The sequence below is a fragment of the Primulina huaijiensis genome, chromosome 7 (assembly GCF_012295235.1).
Source record: "Primulina huaijiensis isolate GDHJ02 chromosome 7, ASM1229523v2, whole genome shotgun sequence".
Classification (NCBI taxonomy): domain Eukaryota; kingdom Viridiplantae; phylum Streptophyta; class Magnoliopsida; order Lamiales; family Gesneriaceae; genus Primulina; species Primulina huaijiensis.
In genome coordinates this window covers 20,329,301-20,347,857 of record NC_133312.1, presented here as the reverse complement: position 1 = coordinate 20,347,857, position 18,557 = coordinate 20,329,301, and the positions used below count along the sequence as shown (strand labels likewise).

The following is an 18,557-nucleotide window of genomic DNA, read 5'->3' as shown; positions in this document are numbered from 1 at the left end:
GTGTAAATGAGTCACGTTATAAACTACTACTCATAACTGTTTAGATAGCTTCATTTTTTTTTTTCCTTTTATTCAATTATCCACACTTAATTTAAGCATAGAAGGACTTCCGTCACGACATCGTAACTAGGGCCTTTCTCATTATTTATCAAAGTTCCTACCAAGCAGCACATGGCCAATGTAAATGATTGATTGGTAAGATCAATTTTATTATGGGACGCCCAAGTAATCATGCATATTAATCCAATGATACTGTTTCCAGAAAAAAATAAAATTAGGCTCAATATTTTAAAAGCTCATACCCTATAAAATGATTGACAAAAAAAAAAAAAGAGCCCAATAATCATTCAAGACTATTTTGAATTAACCTAGCAGTTTTGTAAAGAGAGACGTGGCACGAGATCGAGGATCGGATCTTTTGGAAGATGGAGATCTAGTGGGGAGTTAGACTGTGTCAATATCAAATTCAATTAAAAGAAGGAGAAAACATAAACAAGAAAAACATAAAAAGGAAAACAAGAACTCGGTATCACAACTCTTGAAAACTCTCTACAAAAATTTCATAGCATTAGTTCAAGCAAATTCACTTTTTTTTGTTTTAGATTCTAGATATTTCTTCGATATTCATTCCAGTTTCCAACAACTTCTATATATTTTTATGCTTTCTGAATTCTCACAGACTATTAAAGATACAAAAATTATGTTGGGAGTTTATGTCTTCAATTTCCAGACTTTTTTCTTCGTTTTTAGATTAGTATTTTCTTAGAAGATTAGAACTTACTATCAAATTTGATTCCTACGTCGTTTAAACTCTTAGAAATTAGATTATTTGCATAAATTGATGCTTGTAGCACGTGTCACACCTTTATTCCATAAAAATTGTGCAAACAGATTTTCTATTCAATTTTATGTACTTTATTTTTATGATTTTTTTCTAATCATGAAGATGAATATAAACAAACAGTAGTAAGAAAACAAAGTGTGGTGGTTATTTTTATACTTCGGTAATTAAACTCTTGGAGTAGTGTTGAAGTAAATTGTTGAGATTGTGATTTGAATCTAACTCAATCCTAAAAGCTAGCTCAAAGAGGGAGCATTGTCCAAGTTCATATATGAACTCTCAGGAACGATGTCACACACATCCTTCAAGCCCAAGAATGAACAATTAGAACGTGAAAACATTAACAGGGGGTCATCTATAAACACTCCAACACATAACAATATGCATGAACTCTAATACTATGTTAAGATTGAGAGTTGAAACTAATTCAACCTCCCAAAAGTTAGTTCAAAGAGAGAGGATTATCCAAGTTCATACACAAAACTTCAAAGAATTTTATCAAATCGATGTGAGACATCTTAACATAAATGTTATGCACTGGTACAAATTAATACAGTTAGAATTTGTACATATCGGCCTCCCTCATCAAGAACTCAAAATCTTATTCACGCTCAAATCCAAAATGTTGAACTTCGCAAATAATGATGGTGACTTTATTTAAATGTTTAACAAGAAGTTTGTATTTGGATCAATGAATTTCGTAAGGAATGTTGTACAGGAAATAAAGATATTGTTGTGTATCAGAAGTTAGTGTTGTGGTCGGTGTTGTCAACACGAGCGCACAACACGGCAGCGAAAATTAATTATTAACATACAAATATAATTTTAATAAATAAACACCAGTTTTAAATTATGCACAAGTACGAATACTTGTGCGATGCCTCATGGCAAAAAATTCACTAGAAAATATGTAAATCGTTTACACCAAAACAATACTAGTGAAAATAACAAAACTAAATTCCTTGATACTCTAAGGAATTAAAATATGCATCAAAAACACAAATCAAATCTAGATGCATAAAATAAAAACGTGTTGCTTAAAACCAAACGAAACCACTCTTCGATCAACACTCTGCGTCAGTATTGTTCTTCAAGTGTTGGCAACACCAATCGGCAACACAGTGAATCTGTGAATCAATCACCCAAATTCTTCACATGAAAATCTTCAATATCTAAACTCTATGTGTGTTCAGAAAAATCCAGCAACTTTCCTACGCTGCAGAGTGATCACCCGATCACACAAAAACGTCTCATCAAAATAGACTCGGCTCTTGTATTTTTCTTCTATGTATGCGCTCCTCTGCCGACCTCACAAAAGAGTCAAACCAAAAGGCTCACACGAAAAGCTCCTACAAAAATGATCACCGATCACATAAAAATTGCAGAGCAAATATATGTTGGACTTCTTGTGATTTTCTTCTCAATGAAAAGGTCTTTGTCCAACTTTCTCTCTACAACCCTATTCTTTCTCTCTCTCTGCCACTCCTCTACGGCCGTAAGGCTATGCATAATTATATCCATGGCTTGACCTAAACATTATTACATAGAAGAATCCTAGAAAATATAGAAACAAGATTTTCATTAGATATAAAACTATTTTAAACAAATATACAATATCTTAGAGATAAAAATCATATTGAAAACAATTCTTATAATATCTAGAGATAAATCAAGCAAGATATTATTATCTAGAAATAAATCAAGCACAATCTCATAATCTAGAAACAAATCAAACACAATCTCATAATCTAGAAATAAATCAAGCAATAATCTAGAAATGCAAAATCATAAATTGATAATATCAATTTATCAAAATAATAAAGGAATAAAATATTCCTTTCAATCTCCCCCTTTTTACCTTTCTGGACAAAACATCCAAAAATGATAATCTTGGCAAGCATCTCAATCAGTTAAACTCTCCCTGAGTTAAAGAGTGTCTCCCCCCTGAGTCAAAGTTCATCTCCCCCTGAATAGAACATGTTAGAGCGCTGGTGTTGTTGACAGTGTTGTCAACACCATAGTTAGAACACCTGAAAATATAAGAAGACATACGAAGGAGAAATTCATTAATCACGCTAATAGATATAAGAGCAACACAAAAACAACATTAAAGACAGAGTATAAGTATTCATTCAATCTCAGCAACTCCATATGCTTCAGCATCATTCCTTTGCATTTTTTTTTTGCATTTTTGGTCCTCATACTCCCCTTTTTTGGCCAGAATGTAAGCCAAATTCCAAAAACATCATATACTCAGCCACATGTTCTTTGACCTTTTGAATCTGTCGTAGAACAAACTCAATTTGGACAGCATAATAAAAAGAGTCAGTGTTGTCAGCGGTGTTGACAACATCGGACTCAACACCAACAGTATCTTCAGCCACATGCAGAACGCGAGAGCAAATTATAAAGGTGCATCAGGAGTTACACACAAAAACGCACAAAGAAATCACGAGAGCAAGGAAAGATTGCGATAGTAAATAAGAACAAGAAAGAGTAATTATCAGAGATTTAACAGCAAGAAAACATATATACTCTTACTCTAACAGATAAAATACACTGATGCATTCCTTCATCTCCGAAAAATCCACACGGTAAAGGTAATATTTCCGAAATTTACCCAAAACACTAATTATGGTTCTTTCCAAAAATCGAACAGTAAAATTGATTCAACCTCGTGTTACGACGATTTCAAAAGAATATCCAGTGAAACCCACGTCGATTATAACCCAATGATACAAGTAGACACTTAAATTCAAAATCTAGGTAGTCAAGGTTTTTATCAACTGTCATAGGTCAAAACTGATATGTCACTGCACATGATGAATTCACGAAACAAAAATCAATATGCATGTCCTAAATATGCCTCCAATATGATGAATTACCGAAATGTCAGGCAGTATATAAATTGTGATGTGTCTGAACTTGGTGTTGACAACACCTCTTGGCAACACCGCTGAGTTTTATTCAAACTTCCATAAAATTTTCTTTTGATTCAGAAATGATAGCTCCCACACTAGAAGAACGGTCTTCAATGGACTCTCCTAGGTAGCTTTTTTCATTACTATTTTTACTTAGAAGTGGTAGCTCCCACACTAGAAGAACGGTCTTCAATGGACTCCTCTAGGTAGCTTTTTCCATTTTCTTCTAATTTTTTTTATGTACCTCTTTTCTGTTTTTCTCCTTATGCTCACATTTTCCAAGTCACTTTTTCACATTGGACAAGATCACGATTTCCATGAACATCCTCAACTACTAGATGCCTTGGATTGAGCATAATTTTCTCCTCAACATTTGATCGGAAGTATGAACACTCAGAGAGTACCTTTCAGAAATTGCCTTCACTGTTCAGACTTTACACAAATAAATAAGATGATTATTATTATGCAGTATGCCTAACATCATAAAAATAGACATGCAAAAATGGTGTTGTCACCGGTGTTGGCAACACCAATGAAAACATGTGTGTGTGATTATTGTACGCACATGCTGAGAGACTTCTGAAGATTGAAAAATCTCTCAAAGTCCAAAGGTTTCGTGAATATATCAGCCAGCTGGTTTTCAGTCCTAACAAATTCCAGTCGAATTATGCCTTTTTCAACCAAATCTCGAATAAAGTGATGTCTTATATCTATGTGTTTTGTTCAAGAGTGTTGAACAGGATTCTTAGAAATGTCTATAGCACTCGAATTGTCACAATATACTATCATGATGTCACTATGAAAACCATAATCTTCAATCATTTGATTCATCTAAACAAGTTGTGAGCAGCAACTAGCGGCTGCTACATACTCAGATTCAGCAGTGGATAGGGATACAAAATTTTGTTTCTTACTATACCACGACACAAGGTTATTCCCTAGGTAAAAACACCCACCCGATGTGCTTTTCCTATCATCTAAGTATCCGGCCAAGTCAGCATCAGAAAATCCTACCAAGTTTGTATTTGTTTCTTGTGTGTGCCACACTCCTAATTCTAGTGTACCTGCAATGTATCTAAGAATGCGTTTCACAGCTTTTAGGTGTGATATTTTTGGATTTGCTTGGTACCTAGCATATAAACACACACTGAACATGATATCGGGGCGAGTAGCAGTTAAGTATAAAAGACTACCGATGATGCTGCGGTACATGGTGTTGTCAACACCGTCGGCAACATCATCCTTAGACAATTTTTCACTTGACCCCATGGGAGTTTTCATATGCTTAGAATTATCATTTAAGAACTTTTTAACTAAATTCTTAGCATACTTGGATTGACACAAAAATATACCATCATGCAATTTTTTAACTTGCAATCCAAGGAAGAAATTCAACTCTCCTACCATGCTCATTTCAAATTGTGATGACATGCATTCAACAAAGTTATCAACAAGCTTTTGTGATGAAGCACCAAAGATAATGTCATCTAAATAAACTTGGCAAATCAAAATATCATGCTTCAATTTTTGAATAAAGAGGGTTTTATCAACATCACCTCGTTTAAAGCTCAAGTTGATCAAATAATCAGCCAACCTACCATACCATGCTCGTGGAGCCTGTTTCAGTCCATATAGAGCCTTCTTCAGCTTGTAGACATGCTCCATGTGATGAGGATCTTCAAATCCTTTAGGTTGACTTACATATACTTCCTCATTCAAAATTCCATTCAAAAAAACACTTTTTACGTCCATTTGATACAACTTGATGCGCATATGGCAAGCTATGGCAAGCAACAGTCGGACTGACTCAATTCAGGCTACAGGAGCGAAGGTTTCATCAAAATCCACCCCCTCAACCTGCGTATACCCTTGAGCTACCAACCGAGCCTTGTTTCGAACAATGTTACCATATTCATCTGTTTTATTTTTGAAAATCCTTTTTGTTCCAATAATATTGGTATTCGAAGGTCTAGGAACTAAATCCCATACATCATTGCGCACAAATTGTTCAAGTTCTTCATGCATTTCATTGACCCAAAATTCGTCTTTTAGTGCATCGTTAATGTTCTTAGGTTCAATGTGAGAAACAAAACAAGAGTGACTTACCTGGGAGTACTCGGAGCTCATGCACACTAGCCCAATCATCTTTCGGTAGTCGACCTTCTCATTTTTCCTAGTTTGCACACCTTCATGTACTTCACCAATGATTTGTGATGATGTGTGATTTTTCTGAATCTTGTTGGGAATTTCTTTTTCACAATTGATCACCACATCATCTTCATTGTTATCATTATCCACAGTTTCTGTTCGGTTCAGAGGCGGTGTTGTGCTTGGTGTTGCCTCACTGGACTCAACTCCAGTACTGGTCAGTGGCTCACTTATATCCAGCAGTCCTTCAGTATCATCCTCATTGGTTTTTCCTGTTAGATCTGCAAAATCATCAAACACCACATTAATTGACTCAATAGTGGTTCTAGTTCTCAAATTAAAAACACGATAAGCCCGACTATTCATTGAATATCCGAGAAATAGACATTTATCACTTTTGGAGTCAAATTTTGCACGATGATCACGATCATTTAAAACATAACAAATAAAACCAAAGATATGAAAGTATTTAAGGTTTGGTTTTCTTCCCATTAAGGTTTCATATGAGGTCATTGTAGAACCACTCCTTAAATATACACGGTTGGAAATGTGACATGCCGTATTTAGAGATTCGGCCCAAAAACGTTTTGACACATTCTTGGAACTTAGCATGACCCGAGCCATTTCTAGGAGGGTTCGATTCTTTCTTTCGGCTATTCCATTTTATTGAGGAGTTTTAGGGACAGAAAATTCATGAGTAATACATTTCTTATCGCACAAAGAAATAAAATGAGAATTTTCGAACTCCTTACCATGATCGGTTCTTATTTTGACCACCCTCATTTCATAAAGATTTGTTATCCTAGCATGCAATTTCTTAAAAGCACCAAATGTATCAGATTTTTCTTTAAGAAAACTTACCCAAGTAAAATGCGAAAAATCATCAACACAAACAAACGAATACTTCTTACCTCCTAGGCTCTCCACCTTCATTGGACCCATAAGACCCATATGCAAGAGTTCAAGACACCGTGTTGTCCCACAGTGTTGCAACACCGGATGTGCAACACGGGTTTGTTTACCTTTCTGACACGGACCACAGACATACACAGCACCTAAATTTAAATTGGGCATACCTCTCACAACATCAAACTTATGCATATTCTTCAAGGTATCGATACTCACGTGTCCCAATTTTTGATGCCATAGGTCCAAATCATTTACCTTGACACTTCGACACTCATCACCTTCTCCCAAAAGATAGCAATTGTCAGCAGACTGAGTACCTGACATAATACAAACATTGGCATCATTAAAAACTTCACAATTATTTTTGTTGAACTTAACATGTAAATCATCGTCACAAAGTTGACTTATGCTTGTTAAGTTCGAGTTAAGTCCTTCAACATGTAAAACATTTTGGAGTTCGGGAAGCCCATCAACATTCAGGGTTCTTTTGCCTACAATTCTTCCTTTGGCACCACCACCATAAGTTACACGCCCACTTTTTACTTTGACATAGTCCGTGAGGTGTTCTTTAAATCCGGTCATGTGGCATGAGCACCCACTGTCGAAATATCATATACCTGCAATGTTAGTTTTAAAAGATGTATAAATGATATTGCAATGAATAACAGCTTTTGGTACCCAAACTTTCTTCACAGGAGGTTTCTTGACTGTTGTGTTGCGCCTGGTGTTGGGCAACACGGTGGGCAACACCCGATTTACATGCCAGTTCATATAGTCATTTCTCAGCTTAAAACAAAAAGGTTTGATGTAACCTAGCTTATATCAGTAGTGGCAGATAAAATGTCGCTTTCTTTGCTTTGATTTAGAAGTTGACACTGATTTCTTGGTTTGTGACATTTTCACCGGAGGATCAACTTTCAAAGGAGAGGGATAAGCTCTATTTTGTTTCGGCCTTTGTTCCGAGGCTAGCTTTGAGATTGGCAAAGTCTTCGTAGGAGGGTTCACCATTAAAGGGACAGAATTGTCTTCACTTTCCTTTACAAACACAGTTGATATTGATCCAGAGTTGGAAGATTCACCATGTTCATATACACTTTCAACATATCCAAGACCAGCTCTGTTATCTTTTCTCATCATTAACATCAAGTCAAGTTTTGTTGAACTTGAGTTAAATTTTTCAAGAGTTTTTGAGGTCTTCTCAAGATCATCATTGACTCTACAAAGCTCAAGATCCTTCTTGCTAAGCACAACTTCAAGTCGAGACACACATTCTTTCAGATCAGTATTCTCCTTAGAGAGCATAATATTTGTCTCATTTCTTTTAAGCCAATCATCGTACAACTATTCATACATAGCCTGCACACTTTCAAAGGTGAGTTCATCAGAATCATTATCATGGATTTTATGATTACCTGAGTCATTGTCAGATTTAGCATTGAGACACAAGGATTTTGAAGTGGTGTTGCGGCCTGGTGTTGCAACACCTGCGGCAACACCGTGCGGGTTGACTTGCAGCCAGCATTTTTCCTTCAAAACAGCAGAGAGGAAAGAGTGCTCTTCTCCTTTAAAAGATTCTAGATCTTCTTCTGAGTCGTCATCACTCAAGAAATTTGCCATGCCTTTGTTCTTACGATGTCTGTTGACACATTCATTTGCATTAGATCCATCCAAGACCGGTGGTCTAAAAACAGCACTTGAAGCCAATACATCCATTGAGCTTTTTTTTGTTATATTTCCTGCAAAAACAACAATAAACCAGAATCAATCACTTAGTATATCAAGCGTAGGCTCTGATACCACTTGTAAGGAATGTTGTACAGGAAATAAAGATATTGTTGTTTGTATCAGAAGTTAGTGTTGTGGTCGGTGTTGTCAACACAAACGCACAACACGGCAGCGAAAATTAATTATTAACATACAAATATAATTTTAATAAATAAACACCAGTTTTAAATTATGCACAAGTACGAATACTTGTGCGATGCCTCATGGCAAAAAATTCACTAGAAAATATGTAAATCGTTTACACCAAAACAATACTAGTGAAAATAACAAAACTAAATTCCTTGATACTCTAAGAAATTAAAATATGCATCAAAAACACAAATCAAATCTAGATGCATAAAATAAAAACGTGTTGCTTAAAACCAAACGAAACCACTCTTCGATCAACACTCTGCGTCAGTGTTGTTCTTCAAGTGTTGGCTACACCAATCGGCAACACAGTGAATCTGTGAATCAATCACCCAAATTCTTCATATGAAAATCTTCAATATCTAAACTCTATGTGTGTTCAGAAAAATCCAGCAACTTTCCTACGCTGCAGAGTGATCACCCGATCACACAAAAACGTCTCATCAAAATAGACTCGACTCTTGTATTTTTCTTCTATGTATGCGCTCCTCTGCCGACCTCACGAAAGAGTCAAACCAAAAGGCTCACACGAAAAGCTCCTACAAAAATGATCACCAATCACATAAAAATTGCAGAGCAAATATATATTGGACTTCTAGTGATTTTCTTCTCAATGAAAAGGTCTTTGTCCAACTTTCTCTCTACAACCCTATTCTTTCTCTCTCTCTGCCACTCCTCTACGGCTGTAAGGCTATGCATACTTATATCCATGGCTTGACCTAAAAATTATTACATAGAAGAATCCTAGAAAATATAGAAACAAGATTTTCATTAGATATAAAATTATTTTAAACAAAGATACAATATCTTAGAGATAAAAATCATATTAAAAACAATTCATNATTTTAAACAAATATACAATATCTTAGAGATAAAAATCATATTGAAAACAATTCTTATAATATCTAGAGATAAATCAAGCAAGATATTATTCTCTAGAAATAAATCAAGCACAATCTCATAATCTAGAAACAAATCAAACACAATCTCATAATCTAGAAATAAATCAAGCAATAATCTAGAAATGCAAAATCATAAATTGATAATATCACTTTATCAAAATAATAAAGGAATAAAATATTCCTTTCAAATTTGAAATTAAAGATTTTAAATCTATAATAACTGAAGGGAAATATAATTTTCGTATTAAATTTATTTTCCGAGATAAATTTTTCCTTGATGATATGATTTTGAATATTTAATTATCGTTTTATCTTTCTAGATAATATGATAATTAATGTGATAATTATGCTATGTTTTTTGTGATATGGAATCTTTGTTTAAATAGAATTTATTTTTAATAAAACTCTTGCTTTCTATATTGTATATATTTCCTTCTTGATAAACCATAGGGTTATAAATAAAAGGATTCATCTCATATAAAAGGATGATTTACACAAAAGCACATACATATTATTGTACTTTTGCGCGCCATAAACTTTAGAAAAAAATAATCTACAAGGTTGCTGGTGATCTAAGAGTGCTGAATCCACGTGTTGCTGTGATTGTTGGAGACATCTACAGACAACAACTGTAAAGGAGTTGACTGAAAATTTGTTTTTGTTACTCCAGTTTTGACATTGTATTGCTTCCTTATATACTGTTTTAATGTAGTTCTTTGTTTTAGGAAGCATTTTATTTTCTAACGTTTGAGGAAATTGGTTTCTGATTAAATCACTAGTGATAGTTTTTGTGTAAACTCGTTGGTTTTCTAGTGATTATTTATTCCGTTTCATCGTATTTACTTAAAGTTAATTTGTGTTACAAAGTTATATATTCCGCTACATATTTTCTGAAATGTCGTAACATTTCACACAACACTTAATTATGATAAAAAACAAATTTACGGTCACATACGATCTTACTCGGTTTGCTGTTAAACAAAATACATCTCATACTTACAATAACAAATATATTATATATTGATTTGTTTGAGCAATCAAAGTGACAATAAATTTCAAATATCAAATAGTCAATTTTCACTCATTGATGTGGATTTCAAAATACTCATTTCAAATCCTCGTCTCAAATCTAAATCTTTTAATTCGAACACAACTTTTATTCAATGATTCGTTACAAATGTTAAAAATATATTTGTATCAACGAGTATTTAACATCAATAAGCGAAAACTTTATTTGAATGACAAAGAAAGTAGGATTTAATTTGTATTACATGATGCAAATATTAAAAGTATAGTTAGTCCATGTCTATACAAGCTTTTGTTTTTGTTTTTGTTTTTTGCTTGGGAAAAATGTCTATACAATTTTACTACAAGTAAAGACTTGACTGTCTTCATTTAAAAGTGATAATATCTTCCAACTACCCTTTAAATTTCACATCAGTCCAGCTACAGCAGTACTATGGAAGATGGATCGTTGCCCCATAAAATCGCTCTTAATAATTACAATCTACAAAATGGGTACAATAAAATTGATATATAAATGTGAAAATGAGTCACTGTTGAAAGTACATGCAAGAGTTGACTCATCGAGTCTCCAAGTACGAACATTTAAAAGAAGTTAGCAACGAATTTATGTTTTAATTCATAATGTTATTTTCTATACGTGATAATATAAAATGATCATAAGAAGTTCGAAGCGTTACAAAATCCACATGCACATTGGAAAGGACATCGCGCCTCTGGTGCAACTCCCTGGAAATTGAACTCAGGCAAACTCTTGAGTCTGTTCCAAATTTCATTGATGTTCACGCGTAAAAGATCAATAATTATCTTATATCAGTAATCTCTCCCAAAGCATGGATCTGATAAGCTAATACGTAGAATAGGGAGGGCTAAAAAGAGAAATTCGCTCCAAGGTGTAAGGCAGATATATTGAAGTATAAATTGAAGTCCACAAATTTAATGGGCCAGAAGAAAATTGGGCCTGGTACTCTATTATTTAATTTTGGGTCCTAAGGAATCTTATAGGGCCCAACCGGTACCCGTTAAAGTTCTAATACTAATATATATTAGTAATGTAAATGTGCGATTTTATATTTCTTATGTCCAAAATATCATTTAACAAATTTTATCTCATCTTTATGTTTAGTTGTAGATAAAGATTAAACATAAAAAATACAGATAGGTTGTGAGACAGTTTCATGGATTTGTTTTTGTGAGACGGTCAACACGATCTATACTTAAAAGTGAAAAATAATATTTTTAGTATAAGGAGTGAAATTTTTCATGAATGAGGTATTGTTGGATATTCGTATCACAAAATTGACTAATAATACTGTATCGTACGAAATTTTTGTGAAAAATATATAAGCATGTCATATAATATTTGATAATGAGAAAGAATTCAAAAAGAATGTTTTGATTAATTAATTTTATTGAGTCAATTTTGTCTTAAAAGCTTTAATTTGAATTTTTTGTGTTATTTTGCAGGAATTAAATCCATTTAATTTTTTTGGTCGTGATTCTAAAATGAAAATCTAATCAATCGAATCGAAATTGAAGAAATGACCCCGTATGCATAATCAGGCAAGATATTGGGCTTGGACCTCAATTTTTTTGTTACCGAGTAAAATTTTCTTGTGAATGTTTTGCTCGCTTCAGTTACGGTGATTCTCTCTTCTGAAAGGTATCTCCTTTCAGTTTTGTTACGAGAACTAAGCTTCGATTATCATAAGCGCTTGTTGAAGGAATTTATTAATATATTTGATGAATGGTTTTTAGTAATGCAATTCTTTTATCGAGTGTTTTCTTAAACAACGCGAGTTGAAAGTTATGGTGAGATAGCTGTTTGTTTGTAAGAGGAATTTTCATGGTACTGGTTCTTATAGTTCAATGTAATTTGCTGAAAACTTGATGGGTTTTAGTTAATAGATGCAAATTTGTTGACAAGTATGTTAGGTTATGGTTAAGGATCTTTGGAATAGTTGGTATTTTGATGAACAATATTGAGGGAAGTATAATTTTTCAAGTCTTTCAAGGGTTTCATGCAGAGTGGAGTTTATTGCCTGCTGATGCAATGTATTTGGGCTGGTTAATTAGTGGAGATTCTTTTTTTGGCCTTTCTGTATATTGTTGTTAGTATTGTAACTTCTGAAGCGTGGCGGTGTTATGTGTTGTTAGTATGATTGGAATCTATCTGAAGCAAATGGGTGTAAGATGTTGAAAATTGAGATGCAAGACTCTTAACGTTTGGACAATGGGAGGAGAGGAGTGGTTTAGGTCCTCATTTCTATCCTATCTTTATGGATTCTTAATTTCTGAAGTACTAGCATCCCTGGGTTATAACTATTGTCTCCATTATTTGATTTTGAACTACACGGTATATCTATAGATTCCGAGTGGAGGGAATGGGTCCTCAAAGAACCATGCTTTTAGTACTTTGAGATTTGATCAGATGGAAAACTAATGGGGGTTTTCTGACTCCTAACTTGGACCGAATGAAAATTGTGACGAGGTTATCTCTGGTGAGCTTAAAAGCCAAGAGGTAATTTTAATGCCTCTTAAACATTTTCTTTGTGCATAGCAGTTAACCCTATCCATCATGAGTCATGTTGTTCTTTCATAATTCATTTGTATTGCCATTTGATTGGCAGAAATATGACTCATTGAGTGTTCATGAAGGTGAAAATAGTGCAGTCCTCTGTTGTGGGCATGTCAGCATAATGTAAATTGGCTTGTGAGTAACGACTACTTACTGTATAAATATTTTTTTGACACTTCAAATAAGTGTAGAGAAGGATCTTGTAGCATTTTTTTCTGTCAAGCATTTACAATTATTGGCACATTTATTAAGGAGAGAGGGAGAGAGGGTTGGGGAGGGAAGAGAGAGTTGCACATTTATAATCTCAAGTAGCTTTCGCTTTACAATCAATCAAAAGATAATGTTGCTTCATACTAGTACACTTTGTGATGTGGCATCATTTCTCTTCCTTATAAAAACATATATTAAACTACTGTGAGTTGCATGATGAGTGTCCTGGCCATTTAAATTTAACAATTGAAGGGACAATGATTAATAATCACCTCACTATAAGCTTGTGGCCAAAATACTCTTCTTCTGCGCTAATAAAATACAATTACCATCCATCCTTCTTCATAAGCTTATTCTTCCTTCATCATATTTCCCTATTAAACCTGCATATAAATTTTCGTCGTCTTTGCCAACTAAGTCTTTTGCCCTCAAGGATTCGTACTCCCAGTCTGTTCTACAAACAACTGTTAAAATAGATGATACACATGCCAGCTGAGCCGCTAAAAGCCCATAACAAAGACCCGAAAATCCCATTTTCCAGGCAAAGGCCAAAGCTATTGCAACAGGCGTTCCTATCAAGTAGAATGAGCAAAAATTTATGCCTGCACCTATACTAGGCCTAGCAGTTCCTCGGAGGACCCCACAACAGGTGGTTTGTGGACAATTGGCTAGCTCACAAAGTCCGATTATGGGTAGAACAGCCATGGTAAGCTTAAGAATGTCATCATCATCGGTAAAGACCCTACCCCATACTCCTCTCCCTAGGGTAGTCAACAGAAAGCCAAATGTCGATGTGAAAAAGGACAATGCTATGACTACAAGTGTTGCCAAGCGTGCCTTATGTGGCCTACCTGCTCCAAGCTCGTTTCCTGCTCTGGTTGAAATTGATGCACTAAGTGCTGAAGGCAATGTGTACATAAGAGATGTGGTTTGTATTACTATAGCAGATGTTGCAAGAGCAACTTGAGATTTATGGAGGTAACCAGCTAGAAGTGTCATTAACTCATACCACCACCATTCTAAGCAAATACCCAGGCAACTGGAGATTGCCATTCTAAGTAGTAGAGCCCATTCCTTCCATGGTGAACTTGTCAAACTAAGTTGTTTTAAAGGTGGTGCCTTGTCTTTAGATAAAGGCTTCATTTCTTCGTGAAAGAGTTGCATGTAAACTAAAAGGAAAAACAAGGTGTTAAAGTTTGCAATAGATGTGGCAATTGCTATTCCCTTGATGCCGAAATGGTGATTGAAAGTTAAGAAAATGGTGATGGGAAAATGTAGAATTGTCGCCAGAAATGTGCAATAGAACAGTGGCCATGTTGTTCCTTTGCTGCGTAAGTAGATACGTAAGGGATGAAGTAGGCTGTTGGCAATGAGATCTGGGACTGCCAATCGGCAATACAGGCTTGCAATATGTACTGCTCCTGGTTCTTGATGGAGCCATAGCAAGAGAGGCTCAAATTTCATCCATAACATTCCAATTGGAATGGATGCAAAAAGTAACAAAATTATTGTTCTTTGTAGTGTGATAGAAACCATGGCTAAGTTTTTGGATCCAAAAGCTTGGCTACAAAGTGGCTCCATCCCCATGGCAAGGCCAGAAAGCACAGAGTAACCTGTAATGTTAGTGAAACCAATGGCTAATGCACCTCCTGCTAGCTCCAGGCTCCCTAGCCTTCCCATGCATGCCACTGAAATCATGTTTTTTAGGTAAATCAAAATGCCCACAGCCAATATCGGAAAACTGATGTCTGTTATAATCTTCAATTCCTCTATTACCTGGAAATATTTGGGAGCGAAAATCAGATATGTCAGAGTAAACTTAGACAATGCTTAGCTTATTCTCTATGATTACTAATGATTTTGTTGTTCGTACCTCTATCATTATCGGATTTTTTTGGGTCTGTGCTGCAGCCATCTTCCTCCTTTTTATTGTTTCGTACTTGCCTATGTTTTAAGTGGTGGGAAGGATTTGATGTTAATCATCCCTTTCTGCACGTTAACATTATCAACGCCAAACGCCAGAGAAAGAAAGCAAGAAAGAAAAAGGGACATGGCTTCTGTAAAGATAAGAGGGAGCTTTATAGGTGGTGCAGGTGGTGGATTTTTCATCTTCCTCTTTTCTTTTATCTGTGTTGAGAGTATTTAATTGAAAGGTTAGAATGCTTTAATCTCTTATGATTAAATACTGCTTCACAATTTAGTTTGTCTTTTTGCCAAATATATGAGAACATATCTGCTTCATCCACTTGGAGAATCATGCGGAAATATAATATTACCTAATCCATAATCCTCCACATGAAAAGTTTTTATGCACTTAGATATTTCTTGATATTTTCAATGGCATATTAAAGGTACCAGCTCAAAATCAAATGGATGATTTCAGTCATCTTTTTGTTTAATTGGTTATATGTTGGAGTGAGTTGATACCCTTGTCCTCGAGTGGACAAATTTCCAGAGCCAGTATTCATTACTTATCTTGATATTTTAAAGAAATTTTTAGCTCTTTCTTCATTTCCTGCAATGCTTACAGATTTTATAGGTTGCCTTTAATGGTGTACTGCTGTAAAGTTAATCAATGATGGGAACAATCTATATATAGTAGTACAAGGGCTTGGTTTAGGTCTATGTCACATTCTAGTTAATGTTTAAGACTATGCAAATACCATTCATTTTCTACTTGCGCAACGGCTTGGTTTACGATAATATCCTGTGGAAGACCTCCGATCAATCATAGTATCACATTCCAAGTCCAGAATCTTTTTTTACAGGAAATGTTTCTTCTGCATAAAACTTAATGCCTTTTCCAAATACACACACACACACACACACACTCTCTCTCTCTCTCTCTCTCTCACACACACACACACACACACTCTCTCTCTCTCTCTCTCTCTCTCTCTCTCTCTCTCTCTCTCTCGCACACTCCTTGTTTGCATGTGTTTCATGCCATGCATATTTTCCACTTGCGTTGGTTATTTTTCATATTGCCTGCAGTATAAGAATTTCAACCATTCTGCCCTTTCGGCTTTTGCAGAATTAGTTTGATTCATATTCCTATATGGAAATCATAGTACCATGAATTGGTATCTTGGTTTGCATATCACCATCCAACCTCACCCTGGCAGTCAATAGGTAAAATAATATAACATGTGCTCACTTCGTTGTATGTGTCATTTGTTGATTAGAAATCTCCGCGCTTTCTTTGGGTGAAATAATGTCGTCACAGTCATATGAAACCATGCATGTGCATATTTGTTGCACCAAATTAAATCAACTATTTGTGTGCTTAATAACAATCCTCACTTTTCATAATCTCGTAGACAAATTATGTTTGAAGCATTAACTTTTCTTCTCCTCGCTCAAATGATGGGATATTATACCTTCCGACGGAAATCCTATTTGAACCCCAAAGGTTTGGTACGGTAGGTAAAGAAAAAAGTAGTACTATTCTTTACAGTCATATCATCCTTACAGATGTTGAAATGGTTGTTTTGGTCCCAAAGTCTCATACAAAAATGCATGAAACGTCAAAACTGGTCATATCTTCCTTACAGATGTTGAAATGGTTGTTTTAGTCCCAAAGTCTCATACAATAATGCATGAAGCGTCAAAACAACTGACAAGGTTCACACTTTCCGCATGACGTAAGTGCAATAAACTTTAGCATCAGTTAATTGAGAAGCTCCAAATCGGTAGGTATACTCATCTTTTTAATTACTTATTATTATTATTATTATTATTTACATTCCCTCTTTGTCAATAGTCCTTTTGGTTATTTATATTGGATCACTATATCTCCTTGAAATAATCTTTTACATGAGAGTTTGGATCCATCGTTTTTTATACTTGACTTTAAGCATTTTAACCACAAATTTTGCAAAGTTGTAGTCTTTTCTATCGGTTCCTTTTCCCCACTTTCACGCTGCTTAATGTTGTATGTCGATAAGCAAAGTAATTTGTTCACTTTGAATATCATACAAAGCGACAAATACAGTAACAGTACAAAAGAAATGCTATAAAGACACATTGAGGATCTTAATATAATAATACTCCTTCTTTGTAGGGTCTTGAGGTGTCAAAATTGCCTACAAGATATATAGCACTGGTGTCGTCATGCTGGATAGTCAAGAATTCTCTCATTAATCCTAAACCTTGTATCTTATTTTAGCTTCTAGCTATAGCATGGGAAAATTATTTAGTGGGGGTGCAATATCCTATTGCAAGATTATCCACATTATTTGGTCCCCTCTCATGATATGTCAACCAAAGGAACAATAAAAAAATCTCCACATTGGAGGCAAATTCATGAAGTCAAAACAAAAAAATAATCAAGAATTGTCCATTGTTTAGTTTTATTTTTAAAATATATTCCCTTATTTTTACGTATCCTAAATGAATGTTCGTCTGTTTGCGGTACATGTTGAAGATGGTAGAAAATGTCGCATGAATACTCTAGGGCAAAATCACCCCTTTGGACCATATATCTAAGAAACTTAACAGTATAAATGTGAATTCTTACCTGTAATGTTTATTTCAACCCATTAATGTCTCATCTGACTTTTGTCAACTCTCATCTTGTGTTTTAGCTAAACGACCTGATCGAGCCAAGTTGAATTACCAACTCATTGCTCAGGTAAAATTTGTCATCTTCTGATTCTTTTTCAATTCATGTATAATTTTCCTATTTAGTATGATGTAGAAGAATCATTGTCACAATGGGGTTGAATAAAAAGGTTGCGTTCCAAGGTTGGCATTCCATGTGATATAAAGATGGAGTTTCCATGTGCTGATGATGCAGCCATGTAATTAATTACACACCATTGATGGATCATGGAAAATGAAAGGAACTTGCTAAATAGAGATGAACATGTTGGCAAAGTAATTGATAGAGGACTCTGCATAAAGATAGGATAATGGGAATTTGTAATGCGTGTGGTAATGGGGCTTGTGAAGTATCATGGATTTGCATAGTGATATGACATTATCCTAATTTTCACCTTCTCCCCAGTATCCCTTAACTTGAAAAAATAACCCTGGTGACAAGGCATTAGATAACAGTCTATTTTCTGTTCATGAGTTGATTTTTAAGTGGAAACATTAGGTTTTCTACT

General features: G+C 34.8%; 1 protein-coding gene and 1 long non-coding RNA gene across 4 annotated transcripts; one reads left to right on the top strand and one right to left on the bottom strand.

Moving 5' to 3' along the window:
* The first annotated feature begins 12,329 nt into the window (after positions 1–12,329).
* Positions 12,330–18,444, top strand: LOC140980493 (uncharacterized). 3 transcript variants are annotated; one of them, XR_012175960.1, is made up of 4 exons: positions 12,330–12,914; positions 13,027–13,179; positions 15,358–15,539; positions 16,481–18,444. It is a non-coding gene; the product is annotated as an uncharacterized lncRNA (long non-coding RNA). The 3 variants fall into 3 exon arrangements; XR_012175962.1 differs by lacking the exon at positions 15,358–15,539 and having other exon boundaries at positions 13,027–13,159; XR_012175961.1 differs by lacking the exon at positions 15,358–15,539.
* Positions 13,532–15,553, bottom strand: LOC140980492 (protein DETOXIFICATION 55-like). The gene is made up of 2 exons (XM_073446333.1): positions 15,320–15,553; positions 13,532–15,222 (listed from the first exon to the last, which is right to left on the bottom strand). Exons 1-2 carry the CDS (start codon positions 15,359–15,361, stop codon positions 13,789–13,791), a joined length of 1,476 nt encoding a protein of 491 aa, XP_073302434.1. The 5' UTR covers positions 15,362–15,553; the 3' UTR covers positions 13,532–13,788.
* Positions 18,445–18,557: the final 113 nt, after the last annotated feature.

Coding starts and splice junctions, on each gene's coding strand:
- LOC140980492 (XM_073446333.1), bottom strand. CDS start 15,361: ATGGCTGCAGCACAGACCCAAAAAAATCCGATAATGATAGAG. Junction 15,223..15,319: donor AAAATCCGATAATGATAGAG/GTACGAACAACA, acceptor AAATATTTCCAG/GTAATAGAGGAATTGAAGAT.